General features: G+C 38.2%; 1 protein-coding gene across 3 annotated transcripts in view; it reads left to right on the top strand.

Moving 5' to 3' along the window:
* smurf2 (SMAD specific E3 ubiquitin protein ligase 2) overlaps positions 1-24718 on the top strand; it is a 206396-nt gene that overhangs the window by 110819 nt on the left and 70859 nt on the right. For 2 of the 3 annotated variants that reach the window (XM_052032635.1, XM_052032633.1), the window contains exons 3-4: positions 8171-8209; positions 10932-11040. In XM_052032635.1, coding sequence (XP_051888595.1) covers positions 8171-8209; positions 10932-11040 — 148 coding nt within the window. The remainder of the gene's footprint in view (positions 1-8170; positions 8210-10931; positions 11041-24718) is intronic. The other variant, XM_052032636.1, reaches the window with a different exon arrangement.

Raw genomic sequence — 24718 nt, forward strand, 5'->3', positions numbered from 1 at the left:
AGCCTTGTGTTATAATACAAACTAAAGCTAGATGCACCCAAGAAGAACTTCAGTTTTGAATACTAAGAGTATGTTTAGAAACCTGTAGGCCAATGCACACCTCGATAGTGGTAGGTCTTTTTTTTAACGTAGCTGATACATTGTCAGCATACAAAGCAAATGTTTGAGTTCTGTGGTGTTTTTCTACAGTGTGATAAGATTTTATCATTTTGGATGGCATATCGCATGCTGTGGCTTCATCAGTTGCTGAAGGCATCCTCCACTAGCTGCATATTCTAGAGCTAAATGACCAGAGAGAGTGTGTGCTTACCCAATTTTCCCCTTTTGCTTATTAGTAAAAGCTGCACAGTCATTTAGGAGGGACCCATGATTAGGGAAGGGAACCCAGAGGTTCATCATACCCATGGAGTGATTAATTGTGAGAGTAGAAATATCACTTGGCAAATGGTTTTGTTTAATAGTTTATGTAGATTTATGATTATTTTTGGGTGGAAGAAGTGGTAGAAATGCTGAGCACTTAAACAAAAAAAGCATTTCAGACATGAACTTTCTCCTTCATTCAATTTCTTAAACAATGAAAATGTGTATGGAGAATTAGAGTTCAACTTGGTGGAAAGGAAAGAGATTGAAATTTACAGGCCAGTACCTAAAGAATTTGACTAGCATAAAGTGAGACAGCTGGGTTTCGTACTGAATTTGTTGCTTTACAGAAATGTCACTTTGTTGCCTTTTGAGAACCTGAATGGATGCCTTTGAGCAAGTAGTTCGTTATTATGGAGAGCTGTTATAATATTGCTGTGAAATATTGTTCTTTTCCCAAAGTGTTTTGAAAGATGAGGCAATCGTGCATATTTTTTTGTTGATGAAATGTACTTGACTTTTCTGGAGCAAGAATTAAAGCTCATTTATTTGTTGCGTTAACCTGAGAAGGCATATAATAATAGTGCAATCCTCAAAATAGAAATTTCTTAGTTTATAACAACACTGAAATGGGAGGGGAGTAAATTGGACTTGAAGAAATAGGTTTCATTTTGATACTGTTTTGTAAATAAAATCTTCAACAAAAGCATGCACGTTAATTTAACGCATTGTGTTTTAAGGATATCGATACTATGATTGTACCTTGAAAATTGAGATGATATGCTAATGTAAGTTAAATGAGTCATGGATGTTGTATGGGGTGGGAAGAAATGTGATAGATGCTACTTAGTTGTGTACCCTTTGTTAGCATGTACAATGTTTGCTTTAGAGTCAAAATAAGAAGGCAGTCCTAACACTTCTTAAATTTTCAGCACTGGAATATGTCCCAGACAGGATGTTAGTTTGGCATCTCAATTGATGACTGGCACTTTTGGCTAGTGTGCCTGAAATAATCAGTCAGAATTGTGTGTTCATATCTTAACAATTTTGAACCAACCACCTCTTGGACTTCATGGTGACAATGGTGTCAACTTTCTATGATCAGCCTATATCATCCCACTATATAAATGCCAACATTTTCTCATGATCATAGTTTGGTGTGAAGATAGCGCACATTAAACTGCAAACAAACAAATAGGATTGAGAGAAAGTTAGAATTAGTATAGTTGGATGGTGTGAACATAAGACAGAAATCTGATACCCGTGTTACCTTAAAGTCCAAAGGTGGTAGGTTCAGTTTCTACTGAGATATGAATACAAAATCTTGATTGCTTTTTCAAATTGAGCTTGAGCCAAAATTGGTCGTCTTCAAATAAGATGTGAAATTAACCTTCTAACTAAGGCATTGTCTCTGATATTTTCTATCAAAGTTAGTACATGTGGCACATTTCTGCTGCAGCCACAATCTGCAATTTCTAACGCATACAAACTACTCCTTAGTCTTGTATCTTGCATCATCATCAGCAAAGCCTACACACCATTCAAAGGTTGCTCGTTTTTGAAAAATGAACAAAAAAGTTAACTGGTGCTTGGCTAATCAGAATCTAACCAGGAAAATTAGTACTTTGGTACACAGGACAAATGGATGGCCATGAATGGGAAGATGCAAGTTTAATTTTCCCCCTGATCAGTTGTTGATCAAACAAAAATTGAGCATTTATGTGTGAGATCTTGTACACCTCCTGGTGGTTGGCCCAGGAGTAGTAGTTGTAAAAGTTCTGGTGAGTGAAAATGGACAGGTTGTCTATTTGTTGTGCAGAAGAAAGTACAAGGGAGATGAGATGAGTAAAGTTTTGGAGTAAAATTAGCCCATAACTTAGGCTGACTTTTGGTCCTCGATTTTGATTGTCTTTGCAGTTTGGGCATGGCTAAATAGAGTGAAGTATTAGCAGTGGATGGATTGATATCTCTCTTTCTTTAGTCTTTAGTACACTTACTCCCCTCTGATTTTATTGGGATATGTGTATAGTGCTTGTTTCAGGAAAATAGGTGATGTGCCATTTAGATAGCTTTTAGAATTTGTTGGATCTTTAATACATTTTTCTAACTGAGGCTTACTGACCTATCAAAACTGGAAATGGTAGCTCCTTGTTGATGGGGGGTGGGGAAGCTGCAAACAAATGCTTAGAAATTCCTGAATCATTAAAGTAAGCAAGCAAGTACCTCAATTTTCCCAGCTGCAATACTGGGTCAGTATTGTGCATTAGAAATTGCTGATTGTGGCTGCAGCAGAAGTGTGCCATGTGTACTAACTTTGATAGAAAATACCAGAGACAATACCTCACGATACTATCTTAACTGAAACATACAATACCGTCCAGTAGAATCTTTGCAGTATTTCTCTTTCTCCAAAGTTTAGAATTTGGCATTAATTTATGATTTTATGCAGTTTCTAAGATTTTGTTCAGTTGTTGCAAGTGGTGCTTTGACTTTGTAACTGTGATGTATGTGGTTGGTTGCTGTATGTGCTTTTTCTTGGAGTACTCCAGGAATTGTGCATTATTAGTTGGGTTTGATTGGCTCAGCATACCTTTTACAGTTGTTTTGATTTGGCAGAGTGACCATGATCACTTTCCTCTATCCAACATTTGGTGTTTTCATGTTACTTAAGTGCAGCATTTTTGCTTGCATTTCATACTGTTTTAGCACATAATATATCAGCAGTTTATGAGCATGAAAGGAAGTACTTATGATTTAAAAAAAATACTTGAACCCAAGGAAGCACTTAATGTATACATATGCTATCATTCATGTCTTTTAAAGGCTGATGGTGAATGAATGTATTACTTTTTGTTTGAAACTTCTGGTTAGTGTTGTTTCATTCCTTCCCCTTCCATTAGACACTTTTTTTATCGTGTTGGTCAGTTTATGTACAGCTATAGATCAGGCACTGAAAAACCTGTGCCCAGGTATCCTCATCCATTTTAAGATGCAAAAATTGTGAGGATAATTGTGTAATTCTCAAATAACCTGCCTGATTGCACTACTAAAAATTAATCCCTCTGTGAGCCCAAGACTTCGCTCAAGATTCATCTTCCCCAACGTGTTTGAGGTTCTGCTTTCTACTTGGCTTTAGTACCATAGAAAATGTTAATAATTCCATATTCATGTTCATTTTCTGCCATTTACCAAACTTATCGATTCAGTTGATGTGCATGATTTGTGTATAAAGCATTTTAGGTTTATTTTCAAGTTGGAAATCATTGAAATGTTTAGGGATTGCAAATTGATTGAAACTACTTGAGGTTATTCACTAGAGTAACTCCATTACTACTCTGACTGTGTGTAGACTGAAAAGATTATAGTACAAACTAAGATTATGACTGTTAATGCACTTTTTCATAGACAAAATATCAATCTTTTGTGCTTGGAAAGAAATGTTTCTTGCAACAAAACATGACTTGTAAGAAACTTCAGATTTATTTGTAGCTCTATGTAATTTTTTAAACTTTGCACCAAATATACTTTTTAAGATATGGTGATCTTGCATCTAAAATCCTATTGTTTATAACTATTGGATCAGCAAAAAAGAAATGCATAATTCTTATGAAAGTTGGTTAAATTTTTTCTCATTTTAATCCATGTCTATGAAAAATGACATGAATACTATCTGCGAACACTGCATTCACATGCTTATTTGTTCATTGGACTCTACACCCCAATATCACAAGATCACAAGACAAGGGAGCAGAAGTAGGCCATTCAGCCCATTGAGCCTGCTCCAAAGAAAAGGGGAAAAAGAAATGAGAAATGGGAGGGTGGGAGTCTGCTCCATAAGCAAAAAAAACTCTTCTAACCCCAATTTCTGGCCTTATCCCCATATCCCTTGATACCTTGACTAATTAGATATCTATCTATTTCCTTAAACGCCTCCAATGATCTGGCCTCCACTGCTGTGCATGGCAAGAAATTCCAGAAATTCACTACCCTCTGGCTAAAGAAATTTCTCCTCATCTCTGTTTTAAACCTGTACCCTCTAATTCTAAGATTGTGCCCTCTGGTCCTGGACTCACCCACCAAGGGAAACAGCTTGGCCACATCTATTCTGTCCAGTCCTTCAACATTTTAAATGTTTCTATGAGGTCCTCTCTCATTCTTCTGTACTCCAGTGAGTACAGTCCAAGAGCCGACAAACACTCATGATATGTAAGCCCTTTCATTCCGGGAATCATCCTCATAAATCTCCTCTTAACCCCGTCCGACATCAGCACATCCTTCCTAAGATATGGGGCCCAAACTGTACACAGTATTCCAAATGAGGCCTCACTAGTGCCCCGTAGAGCCTCATCAACACTTCCTTACTTTTTATACACTGTACATCTCGAAATGAATGCCAACATAGCATTCACTTTCCTTACCACCGATCCAACCTGGTGGTTAACTTTTAGGGTATCCTGCACGAGTACCCCCAAGTTCCTTTGTACTTCTGTACTTTGAATTTTCTCTCCTTCTAGATAATAATCTGCCCATTTATTTCTGCTTCCAAAGTGTACAACTGCACATTTCTCAACATTGAATCTCATCTGCCATTTCCTTGCCCATTCTCCTAAACTATCTAGGTCTCTCTGCAACCTTCCTGTGTCCTCAATACTCTCTACTTCTCCACCTGTCTTGGTGTCATCCGCAAACTTAGCCACAAAACCATTTACTCCATCATCCAAATCGTTAATGTACAGGGTAAAAAGAAGCGGCCCCAACACCGACCTCTGCGGAACACCACTAGTAACCGGTAGCCAACCAGGACAGGATCCTTTTATTCCCACCCTTTGCTTTCTGCCAACCAGCCAATGCTCCACCCATTCTGTTATCCTACCTGTAATTCCATGACCTCTCATCTTATTAATCAGTCTCTTGTGCAGCACCTTGTCGAAGGCCTTTTGAAAGTCTAAATACACAACACCTACAGCCTCTCCCTTATCCACCCTACCTGAGATTTCTTCAAAAAACTCCAATAGGTTGGTCAGGCAGGATCTTCCCTTTACGAAACCATGTTGGCTTGGATCTACCTTGCCTTGCACCTCTAGGTATTCCATAACCTCATCCATGAGGATCGATTCTAATAACTTTCCCACCACCGACATCAGACTAATAAGTTTGTAATTTCCTTTATGCTGCCTCCCACCTTTCTTATACAGTGGAACTCCATTTGCGACCCTCCAGTCCTCCGGAACCATGCCGGAGTCTATCGATTCCTGGAAAATTATCACCAATGCCTCTGCTATCTCTAAAGCCACCTCCTTCAGAACTTGGGGATGCACCTCATCCGATCCGGGAGATTTATCAGTCTTTAGTCCACTTAGCTTTCCTAGCACCTTCTCTCTAGTAATCTTAACTGAACTCATTTCCGTTCCTTGAGACCCCTGACTATCCGGTATTTTGCTGATGTCCTCCACAGTGAAGACCGATGCAAAATACTCATTTCGTTCCTCTGCCATCTCTTTATCATCCATTATAATCTCTCCCGCACCGTTATCGATTGGTCCTATATCAACCCGTGTCTGTCTTTTACTCCTTATGTATTTAAAAAAAACTTGGTATCCTTTCGAATGTTATCTGCCAACTTCCTTTCATAATTCATCTTTTCTTTCCTAATGACCACCTTAGTTTCTTTCTGCAGGTTTTTAAAAGTTTCCCAGTCTTGTGTCTTCCCACTAATTTTTGCTTCCTTGTATGCCCTCCCTTTTGCTTTTATTTTAGCCTTCACCTCTCTCATTATCCACATTTGTGCCTTTTTTCCATTCAAAACCTTTTTTCTTAGAATATATCTATCCTGCATTTTCCTTATTTCTTGTAGAAATTTCATCCATTTCTGCTCCGCCATCCCTCCAGCTAGCTTACTCTTCCAATCAATTTGGGCCAGCTCCTCTCTCATGCCACTGTAATTTCCTTTGTTCCACTGAAATATCGATACACCAGTTATCAGCTTCTCCTCCTCAAATTTGAAACTGAACCCAATCACATTGTGATCACTAGTTCCTAATTGTTCCTTTACCTTTAGTTCCCTAATCACCTCCGGTTCCTTACACAGCACCCAATCCAAAACAGCTGATCCCCTGGTGGGCTCATCAACAAGTTGCTCCAAAAAGCCGTCCTGTATACATTCCACAAACTCTCTCTCCTGAGATCTACTGCCTTGCTGGACTTCCCAGTCCACCTTGTTAAAATCCCCCATAATTATCTTAACGTTGTCACTCTGACACGCTTTTTCTATTTCTAACTGCAATTTATAGTCGACTTCCTGACTGCTATTAGGGGGCCTATATATAACTGCTACTATTGTCTTTTTACCCTTGCTATTTCTTAGCTCCACCCATAAGGATCCCACCTCTTCTGACCCAATGTCCTTCATTTCTATTGATTTTATATCATTACTAACCATCATGGCCACACCACCCCCTCTGCATACCCGCCTATCCTTCCTATACACTGTGTACCCCTGGACATTTAGTTCGCAATCACATCCGTCATAAAGCCATGACTCTGTGATTGCCACAATGTCATATTTATTAATCTGTAGTTGTGCCACTAGGTCATCTACTTTATTCCTAATGCTACGTGCGTTTAAATATAGTACATTTAGTCCAGTATCTGCTATTGATTTTGTTGTACTTCCATTTTTCAGCAAATTATCCTGACTTTTCACCTGCCTGTCCTTCTTACCATCCTCGCTACACACTATCATGGACTTGTTTCTATATACCTCATCCTCTATCCTAATATCCTGGTTTGTTGTACTTCTATTGTTCAGCAAATTATCCTGACTTTTCACCTGCCTGTCCTTCTTGCCGTCCTCACTGCGCACTGTCTTGGACTTGTTTCTTACAGAAGAGGGGACTCTGCATTCTGTGCATCAGATTGCAATGCATTGTGATGGTTTGAATCTAAGGATCTACTGGCTGGATAGGATGATGAGACTTTGACAAGTTGGTAGAGCCAGTAAAGTTTATTATTGCTTTTAGAATGTTACCCCATTTTACATATAATGCAAAAGTAATGGAAGAGCTGGCTTAAGAAAATCTTACTGATGCAATGCCAACATTCTGTTATTTTAATTGGTTGAGAACTACAGGTCAACACTCAAATGGCACTTCAAGATATGAGTGTTGCGATAGCTATTCTGGTAGATTTCAAATGCTGTTCTGCAGGCATGTGCTTGTCACTACAGTTGTAATTTGTGACTATTTTATGGTTATGCAATCTATAGTTTGAGTGTTTTTGTAAATTCATAACACCCATTATGTACTTAGTACAGAATTTTGTGATACTTGATAGCTTTGGTTCATTCGCATGCCATTGAGTTTAAAGATGCATGTACATTAACTGTGATTTTGCTGTTTGATCCTACATGGATTAGGGAATGGATGCTTTTAAGTAAAATGGCTGAATGTTCTAAGATTAATTGGATACAGCATTGTTGCAAATTTTAAGAAAGTTCACAGCATTAGCAATAGGAAGCATGAAGTGTAGCTCGCTTTTGCAGTAGCTTGTCATGTTGATCATGGGATAAATTCAACTTGATTTTAGTGCACTGACAATCAGCTGCATATTTTTAAACCATTTCTATAACATTGGTAATAGAACATTCTTTCCTGGTGGTTTCACATAAATAGCATTTGTGATTTTTTTCTTAGCCTATAATTGAATTATCTAATGAGTTCCATTGCTTAAATCATTTTTGATAAGGTATAATTTTGATAAGGTATAGAATTGTTTCAGAAATTAAGTAATCTTTTTCCTTTTGTATTTCTAGTGTTATGTGCAAAGAATTTGGTGAAGAAAGACTTCTTCAGTAAGTATTCCTGCTGGATGTCACCAGACAATGCTATCTCAGCAATATTAGTAAAAATACAAGTTTTTTCTTAAAAGGAAGCTAGTTGGATAATAATGACTTTAAAAATGTTTTGCGTACCATTCTAATGAGTAAAGTAGATCTTAAAAATAATTGTCAGAAATCTGTTCTCTTTATAGTGCAGTGTTATGGTATTTGTGGGTTGCATTCTGAGGCATATTCATGCATTGCAAATTTACAAGAACTTATTTGGATTGATATTTCAAAACTGTGTTCTAATACAATATTAGAAACACTAAACAGCACTCCAATAAAACTGATAATTCGGCATCCGTTGGACATTAGTAGTGCTCGACTAGCAGATTTCCTGGACAATTGGATGTTACTCCCATTAAGAAACAGGCTTTTATTTAGTTTTTAGTATAATAAATTTTCCAGAGAACCTGGTGAGTTTAAATGGAGTGGGAAATACAAAAACCCTCTGGACCTGGGCTTTGGCTGCAAACCTACTCCTGTTCTTGACCCCTGGTGTTCTGGACCCCACTGGCAGTTCTGGCCAAACTCCCTGATTGCACTCTGGGCTGCTGGCTCACATTCTGGACTAATGAACGAATTGGATGCAGAACCATCAGGATTTCTGTACAATTGAAAGACGGCTTATCCAAGTTCTACTGTATTGACTGAACTATTCGTTGGAGTAACTCCATTACTAAGCTGGCTGTGTGTAGTCTGAATAGTATCATGAAATTTGCATGGAGCTACATGTTTCAATTTATGTCTCTCTTTCCTGCTCTTCCCCTCTTTGTACCATTTGGCCCCTAACACCACTTTCACCACTATTTCTTTACCATTAGCAGCTCCTGATTTATTCACTCAGTGGTATGGTTCCAAAGATATTGGCATTTCCCACTGCACAACCTAGCCAATATTCACATGCGAACTTCGATAATGAAAATTAACTGGGTTTCGAACTGTGAGGGCTTTGTATCCAAGAACCCATGTTGTCCTTCCTCATGGTTTATACACCTATTCATAGTAGGAGTCTGCTTAAACCTTTGCTCTGTGTATCTAGTCCAGGGCCAGTGTAGACTGATGTACCATTAATTTGTCAGTAAATGTCCTGTATTTCAGCACAAACCAAGGACTGAAATTGGGTCTTAGTCCATGTGGCTCATTTGCATCCCAACAAAGTAATTGGTTGCTCTGGAATTTATTTCTTTTGTGCACTGAATCATTGATGTTTTACCAGAGAGTACCATTTCTCAGACCAGTTTGACCTACTTTATACACTATTTTCAGGGGTCACCTCTTGTCACTCTACCACCTAGATGTAAACACACACAGTTCAAAAATTCAGCATTGAGTGCATGGACCTTTTATGTATTTTAAGAGTAATATTAATGCATTTTGGAGAAATTAACTGTAGAAAGGTTTGAATGGTTTGATGTGCAAATAGTTTGTTGAAAAAAGTTGTCTTTTTTTATCATGCATTTTAATGACTGTTATAGTTTGGAATGAAAAATACTCAAAGTGTAATTGTTACAGGTAGAAATAATTAACATTATAGTAAGGCAGTACAGAAGCAGGTCCTTCGGCCTACCATATCCATGCCAAGCATAAAGTAACCATTTATACTAAGCCTATTTATTAGCTCTTGATTTGTAGCTTTTTATATGGCTCACCTCCACTTTCTCCAGGGAAATTCAGGATTGACAATAATTGCTGGGCATGCCAGCAATGTGCAGGTCCTGAAAATGATTCTATTTATCAAAGTATCAAGACTACTTCAACTAAGGTTACCTGAGAAATTGTTGGCTGTAAGTTCTTTTTAATTTCTTTTCTTCCTCTCCTTTTACCTCCCCACTTCCAAACTTGAAGCTGCGTAGCTCAAGTATACTCTTCACCACCTGAGATGGAGTAAGGTGGGCATACAAATGTTCTGACGCAGGATCTTCATGCTGAAATGCTAACTCTGTTTCTCTTTGTGCAGATGCTGACTAACTTGTTAAGTGCTTCCAGCATTTTCTGTTTTTTTATCTTGGGATAGAGTTCAATTATGTTGGGAACAAAATAATTGTATTTTTTGCCTGATTGAAGACTGTTTAATTTGTCAAACTCTGTGGACTTATTTTTCCTCTTACTGATATTAACTCTTGTTCTGGACCTGCTGCAGATTCCCTTTGTTGTTGTGTCATGTAGAGGACTGTGCTCTATAATTGTCTTTGATATTTTGTTGACTTCGCTATTTAGTAGTTTCACGTTGGCTACATGAAGTAGCATTATATCAAACTTCTGTCAATTGACTCCATGGTTTGGTTCAGCAATATGTAATGGTGAAAAGCAAAGTACTACTTATACCAGAAATCAAAGCAATAAGTGTGAGAAGCCCTCACCTGTCAATGAGCACCTTTAGAGTAAAGAGATTAAGATTGTGTGGAGACTCAAATGATGGAAGAAAAGTATTCATCGCAATTATCAGTGAATACACTCATTTGGTGCTATGCCCTACTATATGAAGCACTGCCTTTTGGAGAGGAAGGTGAAATATCTTCATTTGTTGAGTTGAGAATAGGAGTTTTCATGGAAAAAGATGTAATTTGTATGCAGCATTGTTAATGCTAAGAATAAATACAATTCTATATTTCATAATGATCATTTTCTATCAAGAAATGAAGGTAGCATTATAACAGGAGAAAAATGATAGCATCTTGTTTCCATTTAGGACTCCCTGATCCCTTTGCGAAAATAGTAGTGGACGGGTCAGGCCAGTGCCACTCTACAGACACAGTAAAGAACACCCTAGACCCAAAGTGGAATCAGCATTATGATCTGTGAGTATCTTATTAAATTCCAAGAATTATTCCTACAATCAAAAAATTGTTTATGCCCCATATGTTTGAAGACAAATGAGTTAAGTTTTAAACATCTTGCAGTATGTAGTTTGGCTCTTTTTGGAAAGAGAAAGGTTTGACATTTGTGGTTTGACCAGTAAGTTTACCTGCTGGAAAGCATCCAAGAAGCAGAACATTTAAAATATTAACCCAACAGTCCTTGAGCGAGGTAGTCTGTGCATAGTGGGAACTGTTACTGAGAGTAATTGTTTTCTTCACAACTGTAAAACTTTGATTTCATTGAAATAAGTGTTGTCTTGTTATGGAGCTGTAAATGTTTGATTGCTGAGTTTATTCACATAGCAAACAATGTAGCTTTGAATCACCAAGATAGAATTGAGGGATCAGAGGTGGGGAAAGGATCGCACTCACTGATCCACGTTTGCCATGATGTTGGAATTTTAGGTTTCAACCCATAATCTTCTATCTTATGTTTTGCTATACCATGTCAAATGAGAGTTGAAACTCAAATGCACAAGAACACTGTGATAAGCAATGGTGTAGGGATATCAAGAGAAGGTTTTTGTTTTGAAAAACCAAGTCTTGGCATAAAAAGTCCCACTTTGCCACTAAGATCAGTTTCCAAATAAGCTGTGCAGTACTGAATCTCAGTGTATTGTCAGCTGCCCTTAAGGATGGTAATCAAATTAAATGCAGATTGACCCCACCCCCAACCATGCAATTTAGCTGGATCCATCACATAAAGACAATTGCTGCAAAAATATCACTGATATGCACTGCAGGAAAGACTGCAGATATTCCAGAAGGTAGCTCACCTAGATTATACATAGTCCTTCAGTTGTAGCTTTTACAATTTCTTAATCTCTAAAATTGGGACATATACTTAACTCCGTTAATCCAGCATCTCGGGACTTTGGTGCCAGATTCTCCGGACTATTGGATGTTATGCATGTTAAATCACCAAACACTTTTGATTTGTCTTTTAAGATGTTGCACAGTAGAATTATAAGTATTCCAGAGAACTCTGGGTGTACAGGGAACACTGGAAACAAGACCCTGGCAAATTTCAAGAGAAATAGAACCAGGTGAGTTGAAAGGGAGCGGAGGAACAGGGGCTCCTGTAACTGGGAGTGGAACACGGGAACTGGATCCCATTTGAGTGGGAAGGAACACAGCAAACATTACCTGGTGAGCCAGATGCAGAACCATCAGGATTTCCGAACAGTTGGACAGCACAGTTTTACTGTATACTATTTCCCCTGCAGAATTATTTTCCTTCCTTCATGAAGAATTTGTCCTTGCCAAATTATCAATTCACATTTTTCTCCCAAGTACTGAATCCATCAGAGAAACCATCATGGAGCAACTTTGCTTTTAAGGTGCAGTGTAATTAAACATACTAGTTTAGAAAAATATCATTCCTAATCTATCAGTAATACTAGATGAAGAATGATAATGTGGATTTGTTTAAAGAATGTGCTGCGCTTTGTGTGTGTCAGTCCCTGGAAAACTCTGTTTGCGGTCTGCCATAATCAGACTCTGACTGGCCTATGATACATGCAGTGTAACAGGAAATAGCTTACATGCCTTGGATGACAGATGGTGTCTCACTGGTAAAGTGCCAGCTTGTTCATTTGATTGCTTTTTCAAGATTAAAACAGATTAAGACTGATATGCCTGCAGAATGTTACTGGTGAAGTAGATAGTTGTACATATTTTGCTGTAGTTTTTTCTAAAACGAAATGCAGAATTGAACGTATAATTTTACATGGCTAGAGTTATAATAAAAAGACAGTACACAAGAAGCCCAGGATTGGAAAAGGTTATTAGTGAATAGTAACACAATTGGTCTTTTCATTTGTATTAATCCATTGAGGTTGAAGGAATAAATCAAAGCAATAAAGGTTCTATTTCTGCAAATGAGATGTACAGCTTCATAGATTCCTGTGCATTCTGACTCATGTGATCAATGCCACCCAGTTTTCATGCTTGCTTTTAGGTAGTCAGTGTCTGTTTCATTTGCAGGTTAGGAATATTGGGTGTAATTTGTCAGTTCCGAGGTCACACGGTTACCTACAGAATCAAATATAGCAAGCAGCCAGTCTTCCCGTGCAAATTAATTGAACAGGTCGATACACTGCCTGAAATTATTCTTTCATGATATTTTTCAGGGACAAGATGTAGAATAACTAATAGAAATTTTGTAAACATCAGGAATGATGTGGAATTGGAATGTTTCTGATTCTTGATATTAGGTTACTGCCTCTGTTTGTTTGTTTGCCTGCTTGCTTACTTTGCTGGCCAGAAATGCAAATCCCGTCCATCCCCAGTCAGGATATCGATGGCTATTTGTGTGGCATCAGTAAGTCAGCTTAAATTGAAATAAAATTGAACCATTTTATTCACAATTATCAAAATATGGAGCCACATAGCACGTTATTTTAGATGATTATACTGATTTTAACATGATGCCATGTAAACTCATATTATTCGTTTTGCTGATTAAAATACTTTATATCAAAATATTTTGCTAAATTACCCCATATATTCTTTCGTATCTCATAAAGTGATCAGTTCATGATTGCATGTTATGCACCAAATAAGGGATAATTTATGACAAGAGTGATGTTTGTGTTTTGTTTTATTTAAAGCAGTGAAATGTGGAATTTATCCCACCAAAAACACACAAATGGTTTGATAATTAACTCCTGGCAAAAAAAAATGATCGAGGTATTGTATCCAAAATTATAGGGTGAGGTATGAAAGGGTATTGAATAAACTGCGAACATTGATTCCTGGGCCAAGGAAGAGGTGCTTAATAGCTTAATGGATATTCACATTTTAAATGAGTGAAGTGAAGCCCAGGATGGAAATAAATCATTGTATTTATAGATGGAAATAAATAGTTGCGTTTATATCATGTTCCATAGTGACCCTTTGCACGATGAGCTTCTTTGAACCCAGTGTGTCTTAAGGGAGTCGAGATGTTAGATTTTTTACACACACTTAGATCCCAGAAGTAACTGTGAAATGAATAACCATCTGTTTTTGATATTGCATTAAGGAACATATTTGGGTAGACAATGTCAAAACTTTTCAAATGATTTGGAATCTGTAACACTCATTTTCAACCACCAGAATAGAAACTCGTTGAAACATTGGTTTGACATCATAGAAAAAGGATGCCAATTCCAACATTGTAGCCTTCCGCCCTCATTGTTGTTCTTGAGTTATATTGCACTGAAAATATAATGCTACTGGCAGTGAAGGGAAACCTGATGCCAAACAAAGAACATTCACATTTTTAGATTAAAAGAGAGTTTGAGCGACATGAAGTAAAAACAGAGGTGGAAGAGATTTTGACATCTACCCAGCTCAGAGAATAAATGGAAAAAGTTAATTGCCTTAGTTGGATTGGCATTCAAATGGTAACCTTTATATTTTGCCTTTCAAAGCAGCAATTTGTCTCATTTCTTTTAGCCGAGTCTTAAACTAAAGATGAATATTTTCCAGCATGTACCAAACTCTCTGCAATCTGTAGTGTTGAAGAAAGTGTTTCCCCGGTGACTTAAGTTTTATATAGTTGGGCATTTTTCTGAAATTGATACATTAAATTGCCCAAAAAGAAGTGTTATAAGCATTGAAAGGAATTGGAAGTTCCAATTGTTAATGCCCCAACCATGCACGGCTATTTCTTCTATCTCCTGAATATTGAGACAGCTGTAGTAGCATCATTGTTTAATCCTGTTTTCTATCCCAACTCATTCCTGCCTGTCTTGACTCTGCTTTCTCCCCTCGTCCGGTGTCTTCCCAACAACACTCTCCCCTCCACCCCAAAGCTTTACCTCTTGTGACACATCTGACATGTTCTGCCACTTTAACACTTTTCAGCTTCCAGATCCCAAACTGCTCATTTTCATCATATACATCCAATCTTTTTTCAAGCCATTCCCCTCCAGGATGGCCTGAGGGCACTTCACTCATTGAACAGAGGTTCTGCCAGGACCTCTCCATCTCAGCCCTCCTTCACCCAGCTGAACATATTCTCTCATTGAACAGTTTGCCTCTTAACTAGACACATCTCCTCTTTATGCCTATGGGAACTCATATGGCTCCAGGCTATGCCTATCTATCTCCAGGATATGTGAACGTACTTGATTTTAGTTCTCCCTTGATCCCTTCCTTCAGCTCCTTTCCCAGTACATTAATGACTGAATTAGTGCTGATGATGACTTACCCAAGAACTGCATTGTTGTTGATGTTCATGTGTAGTTCACAAGACTGTTCTGTGCATTCACATCAAGCCTGATCCTGTTTGTACCCATTGTACAATGTACATTTGTAGGCTGCAGGATTGTGATCAAAAGCAGGAGCTCTACATGATTTCCTCCTCACTAAGCCTGGGGGTATTCAATCAGGTGTAGCATTCTTGTTGCAAAGTGGTTGAGATTAGCTAACCTTGCATGAAATGTGCATTGAATTTTGGCCTTCCATGAATTTTACAGTTGCTTACTAGATGAACAAGAGACATCAGAGCATTCAGTACGCTACAGTTAATTGACAATAGACATTTTGACACCTTATTTGAGGTGGGTTGAATCTGTCTATGTTGTGTAAGGCAGTGATTTCCTCCTCTAGGATACACACTTCGTTGCAGTAGAACCAAATCTAGCTGCAGTTCATTTGTGGCTCTCGCTGATCTTGAGGGAGGGGGATTGTTGGTGAGAGGGCAGTTGATGGTAGCAAGTGGGATGTGAAGCAGGTCAGTGATCAGTGGTGGTGATGATGGGAGAAATGAAACATGGAAGAATTTAACCCAAAAAAAAGTAATAAACATTTTGCAGTTATAGTGTAAAGACCCTTTGACTTATCTAAAAAGTCATTATTGCTGCAAGCCTTTGTAGCTAAGCTCAACAAATTTGTAACACCAAGTTTGAGTAGTTTATAATGAGCAGCTTATTGATTCCTCAGTTTTGCTGTTTATTCTGCAGTGATTTCTGTAGTGCATACCTTACCTTGCATATAAGAATTTTATTTGAGACATTTCTGTCTGGTACTAAAAGTAACCAGGGAATTCAGTGCTTGCCAGGTGTCCAACCCAGTTTTTCTTGTTCTCATGATTTATTCTAACAGGTTCTCTTCTTAAGGCTATTTGCTCCTAACAAGGAGCAGCCTTTCCACATATTATAGTTAGCATTCTGGAATGTGTCCAAAGAGAAAGCATCACACACCCTAATAGTAAGCCTTTTCCTCTGTGAGACATCTATTGTATATTTCCCTTGAGGTCTGACATTATCCTTTGGTAACCTTTAAGAAGAGGCTCCACAAAGGCGACACAGAACTTGGCCTTCGAGTCTCCAGGTTTCACCCAATTAAAAACGGAATTAGGTAATCCTGAGAATCATGCGTGATTCAAAGAAACACGCTTAATGGAAAAGATTTTATTTAGATCTCTTAATGTTGATAAAATGAAAACTTGGAAATTTATTTATGGCTTTTTTCCCTTAAGATTAAGAATTACTTTTGGCTTCATTCCAGAACCAGCTAATGGAAACGCCATTATGTTTTTAATATGTATTTTGTTGTGTATTACACAACAAGACTACAGGGGAGGCCAGGGCTCGTCTGATCTTGGCAACTTGATGAAATAAATTTTTGTCTTAATGTTTACAAGCTGAAGGTACATAAGCAGAAACGTTTAGATCTGATGCCAGAGAATAGTTGCAAGTATTTGATTTTAAGTAAAAAGTACCTGGCTGAATAGGTGCACTGCTCACTGGGCCTAACCTAGGTAACTTCCTTCTAGCTCTACTCATTCCCATAGGCACAGCCCTCAGAATCTTTCGTCATATTTTGTATTTCCTATCCAGAATCAAGCAAGACCTTTTCAACTACTAGCTTGTTGTGGATTATTGCATTGATGTTCTTCATTTGTGGGTGGTGATATCTTGGTCTTCTCCTGTACTCTTTTGATACTTCGAGCACCACATCTTGTAATCCTCCTGCTTTTCCTTGAAAATCTTCTTTGTCTACTGCCTTCAAAGCTCCCTTAACTCTTTTCACTACGTTATCTCCCTTTTTTCCCCTCTGTCACACTCCATTAGCAACTGCAGTCTTTACTTAGGCTCACATGGGGCTCTCCCTAAATTTGCTTCTCTCTAATAGTATTCCTTCATGTGTACTTGTATTTGTGACCATGCCTTATTGTCATTCCTCAGTCTTTCTATTCTTATGGCAAGGGAATTCTTGAATATTACTTTATTCCATATCAAGTTTTTCCTTTAACCAATTGCTTCTACTTCCACACTGGAAATAAACTGTTTGCCCAAGTCACATAACTACTGACTTTCAAACTCATAATTCTGCGCTTTTATTCACTGTTGCTCTTGATCTGCTTCATGATTTCCTCACTTTCCTGGAGAAGATAATTAGTGGCATTAATTACTAACTATATCAAAAGATTGCCTCCATTCACTTCTTCTGTTTTCTTCCCCCTCCTATCTTTTCTATGGCCCCCATTGAGTAGCTGTGGAAATACGAATAACTTCCACGTTTAGACAACTTATTATTCACCATGTCAGTAACCTTGATTAGAAATAACTTTGTCATTACAAAACTCATTCTGCCTTCTCTGATTTTTGTCCAACTGCTGCACTCACTCTCTAATAAGTTAAATTCCTCACTAATTGAATATTTTATTTATCTGTCTTTCTCGCTCTTGCTCATCAAAGAATTAAATCAAAGAATTAAATAAATTTGGCAATTTTCCAGTCCCAGGAATTCCTGAATCAAGAGTTTTGTCCAAAACGATTACAGTTTCCTCGCTACTATTGTCAATACCCTCAGGAAACCATTGAAGTCCTGAAGTCTTGGATGTCTTTAATCTCATCATTATCTCCATTGCCACTTTTTTCGACCTATCATTTTGTTACTTATCACTCCTGTCCTTGCTGCATTGAATTTTCCCACTTCCTAATGGCACAGATGTAAAATTCTCATGCTCATGTTGAAGTTACTTAATGTTGCTAATTCCTGTTAGGTAACTTCTTTAGTCATAAATCTTCCTTCACCATCCCATCTGAATTGAACATTCCATTCCTCCAACTGAACCCTTTTGTCCAGTCACCCCTTTGGCAGCTATTTCTTTAACTGCTCGCCTGTTCTCACTCCTTTATTACTCTTTCTTTCCCTAGTCCCCGTCTTTTAAGTTAGCATCTGAAATCCCACATTTTGGTAATTTAATGTCACTTCCTTTGCTCACCTTCATTTTTTTTTTCATAATTAATTTGTGTGAAATGCAACTGGATGTTTTCTCCATTAAAAGCACATTTTGGTTAATATTTTAATTATTTTTACAAGTTTTTGCTATTTCAGTCCAAGTAGCCTAGACTGATGGATGGAATTCTGTTTTGTCTGCTGGCTGAATGGAAAATGAGTTGGCAGTTGCAACACATTCTGTCTTGGCGTCAACTGCATTACCTATGTGTTCTCTGTGCTACTAAATTGGCATAGAGAAAATACAGTTTGATATCAAAGAGGGTTCTCTTCCATAATTCAGCTTTAGGTGTTTCATTAGGAAGAATGGAAGAACAAAGCAGGTATAATTCCAATCAAGCTATATTTAACCAGAAAGTAATCAGTACCATAAAACAAAACTCTTCTTTAGTTTATTTGCTAGAGGAGTACAAATTTGAAAAATGCAATATGATTAAGGACAAGACACATTCCGAGGTGTTTGTAATAAAGTCTGATGATGATTGGATGTGTTGCAGCTAAATCTCTGACTCCTACCAATTTATTGTAATCAACTTTCTGAGGGTTAACTTCTTTTTTACTCTGTACAGAGTGCATTAATTCTTCACACATTCTGATTAAGGTGATTTACAGCAGCTGAGTCTTATACTTTCATGTAGAGCCAAGCTTGTTAAAAATGGAAGGCACAGAAAGATCAACAGTTTTATAGAAATTAGCTCTGGTTTGCTTTATTAGATAGTCAGCATCTTTCTAACTTCAAGACTCTACCAAAGCTTGCAAATTCTGCGATGTCAGGCCTCTACTGCACTAGGCAGGGTTGTCTGAACACTTTGGGGTTTCTGATCTGTTCTTTGTCACTTCCAGAGCTTGCTGTCTCCTTACCCAATCCCAGACTCCAAAATCATCTGAGTCTGCAGCAGAGCCTGTGAACCAGACCAATCATATCCCTGAATTGGAGCATTGAGCTGCAGTGGAAAAAAAGAATGTGTGCTGAAGAAACACTGTTACTGAGGTCGCACACTCCATAGACATTTAGTGACATGGTTGAAGTGTTTTGAAAAAAGTTTAAATATCAGTAGTTTAAGGTCTTTTTTTCCTTCCAAAATGCATATGCCCACTGAATTTTGCAAATTACTCCATGTAGTAGAAGTATTATTTTCTTGCATTTTTGTGCCTCTTATCAGCAAATCAACTGCACATTTTCAAGCTCAACCCACAGGGTGTAGGTGTCATCATATTTGGTAGTCACCCTCTTCATTGAAGATGACTTGCTTCCACTCTGGTTTTGTGGGTTCTGAGGTGATCAATGAAGCTAGGGTGGAAACCACAGACTCCTTTGCAGCTGGGGCAGGAGGTGCCTGACAGAGCAGGTGGTTGAGTAGTTTGTGAGATGGTGCACTTCTCTCCCACTTGGAGTATTGTGCTCAGTTCTGATCGCCTCACTACAGGAAAGATGTGGAAGCCATAGAGAGGGTGCAGAGGAGATTTACAAGGATGCTGCCTGGAATGCGAAGCATGCCTTATGAAAGCAGGTTGAGGGAACTTGGCCTTTTCTCCTTGGAGAGACAGAGGATGACAGGGGACCTGATAGAGGTGTATAAAATAACGGGAGGTATTGATCGGGTGGATAGTCAGAGGCTTTTCCCCAGGGCTGAAATGGCGGCCACAAGAAAACATAGGTTTAAGGTGCTGGGGAGTAGATATAGAGATGTCAGGGGGTAAGTTTTTTTTACTCAGAGTGGTGAGTATGTGGAATGGGCTGCCGGAAACGGTGGTGGAGGTGGATACGATAGGGTCTTTCAAGAGAATTTTAGATAGGTACATGGAGCTGAGTAAAATAGAGGGCTATGGGTAAGCCGAGTAATTTCTAGGGTAGGGTATATGTTCGGCACAGCTTTGTGGGCCAAAGTGCCTGAATTGTGCTGTAGTTTTTCTATGTTCTATTTATGCAGAATTTCTTTCTGCTCCAGAGGCATGCATTCTAATTTCTCTAAGTGCACTGAATACTCCTACTTCATTTGGAATGGTCTTATAGCAGAGATTCCCAAATGTCAGTGGGGACATCACATTTTTTTTCAAGGAGACTTCAATCATATCCTTGAATTTTCTCCTCTGGCCGCTTGGTAATCTCTTCCTGTGACAGAGCTTGAAAGATAATGTCTGTTTTGGGAATCTGGTGCTAGATTTGTGAGTGATGTGGCCTGCCTAAAGGAGCAGAGTAAGTGTAACCAGTCCTTGGCACTGGGAGAGGAGACTGGTTTGCTTACCCTTGCAGTGAATTTGGAGGATCTTGTAGAGATGGCATTGGTGGCATCCTTCCAGTGCTTTGAGGTCCCTGTCTAAGGTAACCCAGAACTCGGAAGCATATATGAGGGCAATGATCACTGCTGTCCAGTAGACTGAGGTTTGTGCCAGGTCAGAGGTTTTGGTCTTCAGACACACTCTTCGTCTATCAATCAAAGGCTTTGCTGGTACACTGAAGGCAGTTTTCACAACTATGTTTCATTATCTATGTTTGCCTTTGCTAAGAGGTGGCTCCTGAAATATGATAAGTGGTCCAGGATCTTGGCTTTTATTGTCAGAAGGCGGTGTTGTACAGCTCAAATTTTGGTCTCGAGTGCCTGAAAATGCAAGCATTATCTGCATGCCTCTGCTTGACTGCTGAAGTTTGGATGATCTAGGTTCTCTGTAGGTTAAACAGTAGTCCCTTGGAAGTTTGTTGAAGGTGAGATGTAGCATTGTGGTGAGGATGACTGAAAAGTGTGTTGGGGCAATAATGCAGCCTTGTTTTACACCAGTTTTTGCTGAGATTTGGTTCTGTTTGTAAATTCATTGGTTAGGTTAATGGTTTGCATGCCATCATAAAGTAAACATAAGATGGACTTGAATTTCTGCGTGGGCATGAATTTGAGGAAAGTGCTCCAGAGTCCTTCCTGGCTGAAGGAGACAAAGGCTTTAGTGAGTCACAAAAAGCTAAGTATGGTCATTGGTGCTGCTCCCTGCCTTTCTCTTGGAGATGTCACTTGATAAAAGACACATCTACTGTGCCTCCAGATAGACAGAATCCACACTGTGATTTGGGGGAGCAGCTCTTTAGCCACTGGGAGGTGGTTGAAGAGGATTCTGTCAATGATTTTATAACAAGTTAGTGTCTTTTCACTGTTCCTGTTGATTGGATACTACATTTTGTGAAAGCAAATGTTTCGCCACTGATAATAAACAGTTCACCATCTTGTAATCCTCCAAATGTAACAACTCGAGTTATATAATTGAAATAGCTGGTGCACATCACTTGTCTCTCAAAAATAAAAAGCAAAGCTATACCTGTAGCATAAGTAAACAAGAAATATTTTGGGAATAAAAACAGAAAATCCAGGAAATGATCAGCAGGTGAGGCAGCATCTAAGGAGAGAGAAATAGCCAACATCTCAATATGATGACCTCTGTTACCGAGGAAGGTAGAAAAATCAAATAAGTTTCAAATTGCAAAGAAGAGGGAAAGCTCGAGAGGACAAAAAGAATGTCTGATAATTTGGACACCGGGGGAGACAGAATGCCATAAGTGGTGACAGTGCAAGCTGAGAGAGGTTGAAAAGGCTTGTTAATTGTACTTTATCTACCTGGGGGCAATGTTAATAGGAGGATGCGAAGTAACAGGTGGAAGGAGGAAATAAATTGCTGGAATATTGATGTCAAAATACTGGGCATTACCTTCTGCTTTATAGACCTCTCTCATTCTTTATATTCTCTCATTCCCCAACTGTTACTACTGTCCTTGCTCCTAACTTGCAATTCTAGGTCTTTTATTCATAAAACATAAGAGTTTGGCTGGAATGATTTGTAGTGATTTGTTCTCTGCCACGTTGGAGTTGATATTCTCTGGTATGTTGCATTATTGAAGTTGGCATTGTGCAATTAATTTTCATTAAAGTTGTAGAAATTCTGATGCGTTACAGTATAAGACGTAAAATTCTGTTGCTATTGTAATGTAGATGCTTCTGTTATCATGCACGTAATGGCTACCAACCACAGATCTGCGCTTACTCCTTGTCTTTTATCTGTATTCATTTCCATACCTCTTACCACTAACACTCTATCCATCAGCCCTATCCTCCACATGGCCTTCTAGCTTGGACCCACCTGCAGAGCAAATTCCCAATTACATTTCTCTTTATTACATTTTCTTCCTAATTCTCTCTGCAACCAACAATAATTATTTGGTATGTCTACCATTGTATACTTTCAACAGTTAGTCTGTTGATCTCGCTTTTCCTGCTTTGTGCCTTTCCTGCCTATCATGTTCACTGTGGTACTCCTGTCAATCCACACTCCTGTGAGTATTCTTTTTTATCTTCCACAACGCACCCCAAATCTGTGGCATCCTTCCCCCTCATCTTATGCTCTCAAAGTGTTTGTTCTCTCATGAACAAACTGCACTATTCATCATCTTACTTGGCATTATGGGTTTTGCAGAAACCTAGCTTTCCAATGATGGATCCTTTTCTCTTACCAGTGGCACACAGCCTGACTTCACATTCAGTAACATCCATTGCCAAACCAAACATTGGAAACTAAATTTATAAAGTATACAACTTGAATTCTCCTTGGCTACAAGAATCATTATGTACCTCACTCAAGTATTCATCATTTTGGAGCTTAGAGTGAAGTGTCCATGGATAATTCAACCTTACAAAAAAAAAATCAGGAAAAGCCTGTGTTTTTTCTTCATGCATTCTCTGAACATATACATTTTGCACCAATGGTCACTGAAATGGGGAATCCTTTTCCAAATTTCCCCTACTAACCCATGAGGACTGCCATTTTTGAGTTAAGGCTCAGAGATATATTGGAGAGTTGTCAGCTAAGAAGAGAAAGTTCATAGCGCCCCACCTTAGCATAATTGTTTTGGTAACTTTGCATGGGAAAAAAATTGAATAATCAATGCTATGTTATTAACCAATTCTAAATTGGAAAAGATGTTGGCATTTTATTGTAGCATAACCCACTGTTTGAAAGTGGAAAAGGATCCTGTGAATCCTTGTTTTTAAACTCTTCAGTCTGTATTTTTCCATTGTAAAAGTGCATGTAAAACTAAGTGAATCTGAAACCAGTTGGCTGATGTTTCCTGGAAAGCCATTTTCTTTAAATTTGTTGCAGAGGAGGAGAAACCTGCTATGATCTTTCATTTACTGGTAGTTTATCTTGCTATTTGCAGATTTAGAAAGGGAGATGTATTTCACTGAATTTTTATCTAATACCATGTTATAAAATAACAAAATGGTAGTGTTGTGAAGCTTCTGCTACAATGGCAATATTAACAGTGAACACATACTGTTTCCCCCATGGCAAGAATGGTGGGAGGAATTGAACAAAATATGTTGCTGAATTTGAAAGACTGTGCTTTTGATATGTAATGAGAATGGAACTTCACTTATATACACATTCTAGGAAGTGAATATGATTCTACACAACATGTATATTCTTGGCTATCTGTGCAAGAGTTCTGATGCGTGTAGCATTTTTTGCATGGAAGATTTGAAGAAGGGTAGGAAGAAGCTTGGAAGTTCTTTTTCAGTTCTGCAGACTTCATTCAACCCTCAGGAAAGTGTTCAATTAAGTGAGCAACAAGGTGTTAATTCAGATTTGGGCATCTTGATTTTTTTGACATTTTCAAAATTGTTATTGAACTTGGAAATCATCAATAACTGCTCAGTGCTGCACATCTATAATGCATGCACACACAGATTGTATATATTGTAAAATATACTGGATAATGCAGAATGTTATAGATGTGTGTGATCTAATCTTAAGATTTGCATAACTGCTGTCAACTGTTTAGGTTTTATTCACTTCATCTGCTTCTGGGGAAAATAAATCATTCTGACTCTTATTTCTGGATTAGATTAAATTATGCAAGAAAATTGAAGTGTCGGTCAACCTGTAAATAATTAACTGCAAATGTAATTTTAATACAACTTTCAAAAGGGAATTTGATAAATATTTGAAAGAAATAATTTAAAAGGCTCTGAAGAAAGGACAAGGGAATTGGACTAAGTGAAAGCTCTTCAAGAGTCAGCACCAGTGCAATGAGCCAAATTGCTTCCATCTGCGCAATATAGTTATACAATTCTATAAATATTCCAAGTGAGGAATTGAAATGGTATTGTGAATTATAGTAAAAAGTCTTCACTTTAATTTTTTATTTTTCCAAATTGGAAGGTCAAAGGGGGATATGATTAAAATTTCCTAGATATTAAGGCAGACTGGGTAGACAGAGATTATTTACACAGGTTGGGAGCTCTACTACTAGTCTAAAGATTTGAACCAGGCTTCTAAGCAATGAGGAAAGGATCCAGATTTGATTCAGTTTCTGACGTTAGTTGATCTTGGATAATGTAGCAAT

The sequence above is a fragment of the Pristis pectinata genome, chromosome 18 (assembly GCF_009764475.1).
Source record: "Pristis pectinata isolate sPriPec2 chromosome 18, sPriPec2.1.pri, whole genome shotgun sequence".
Lineage (NCBI taxonomy): Eukaryota > Metazoa > Chordata > Chondrichthyes > Rhinopristiformes > Pristidae > Pristis > Pristis pectinata.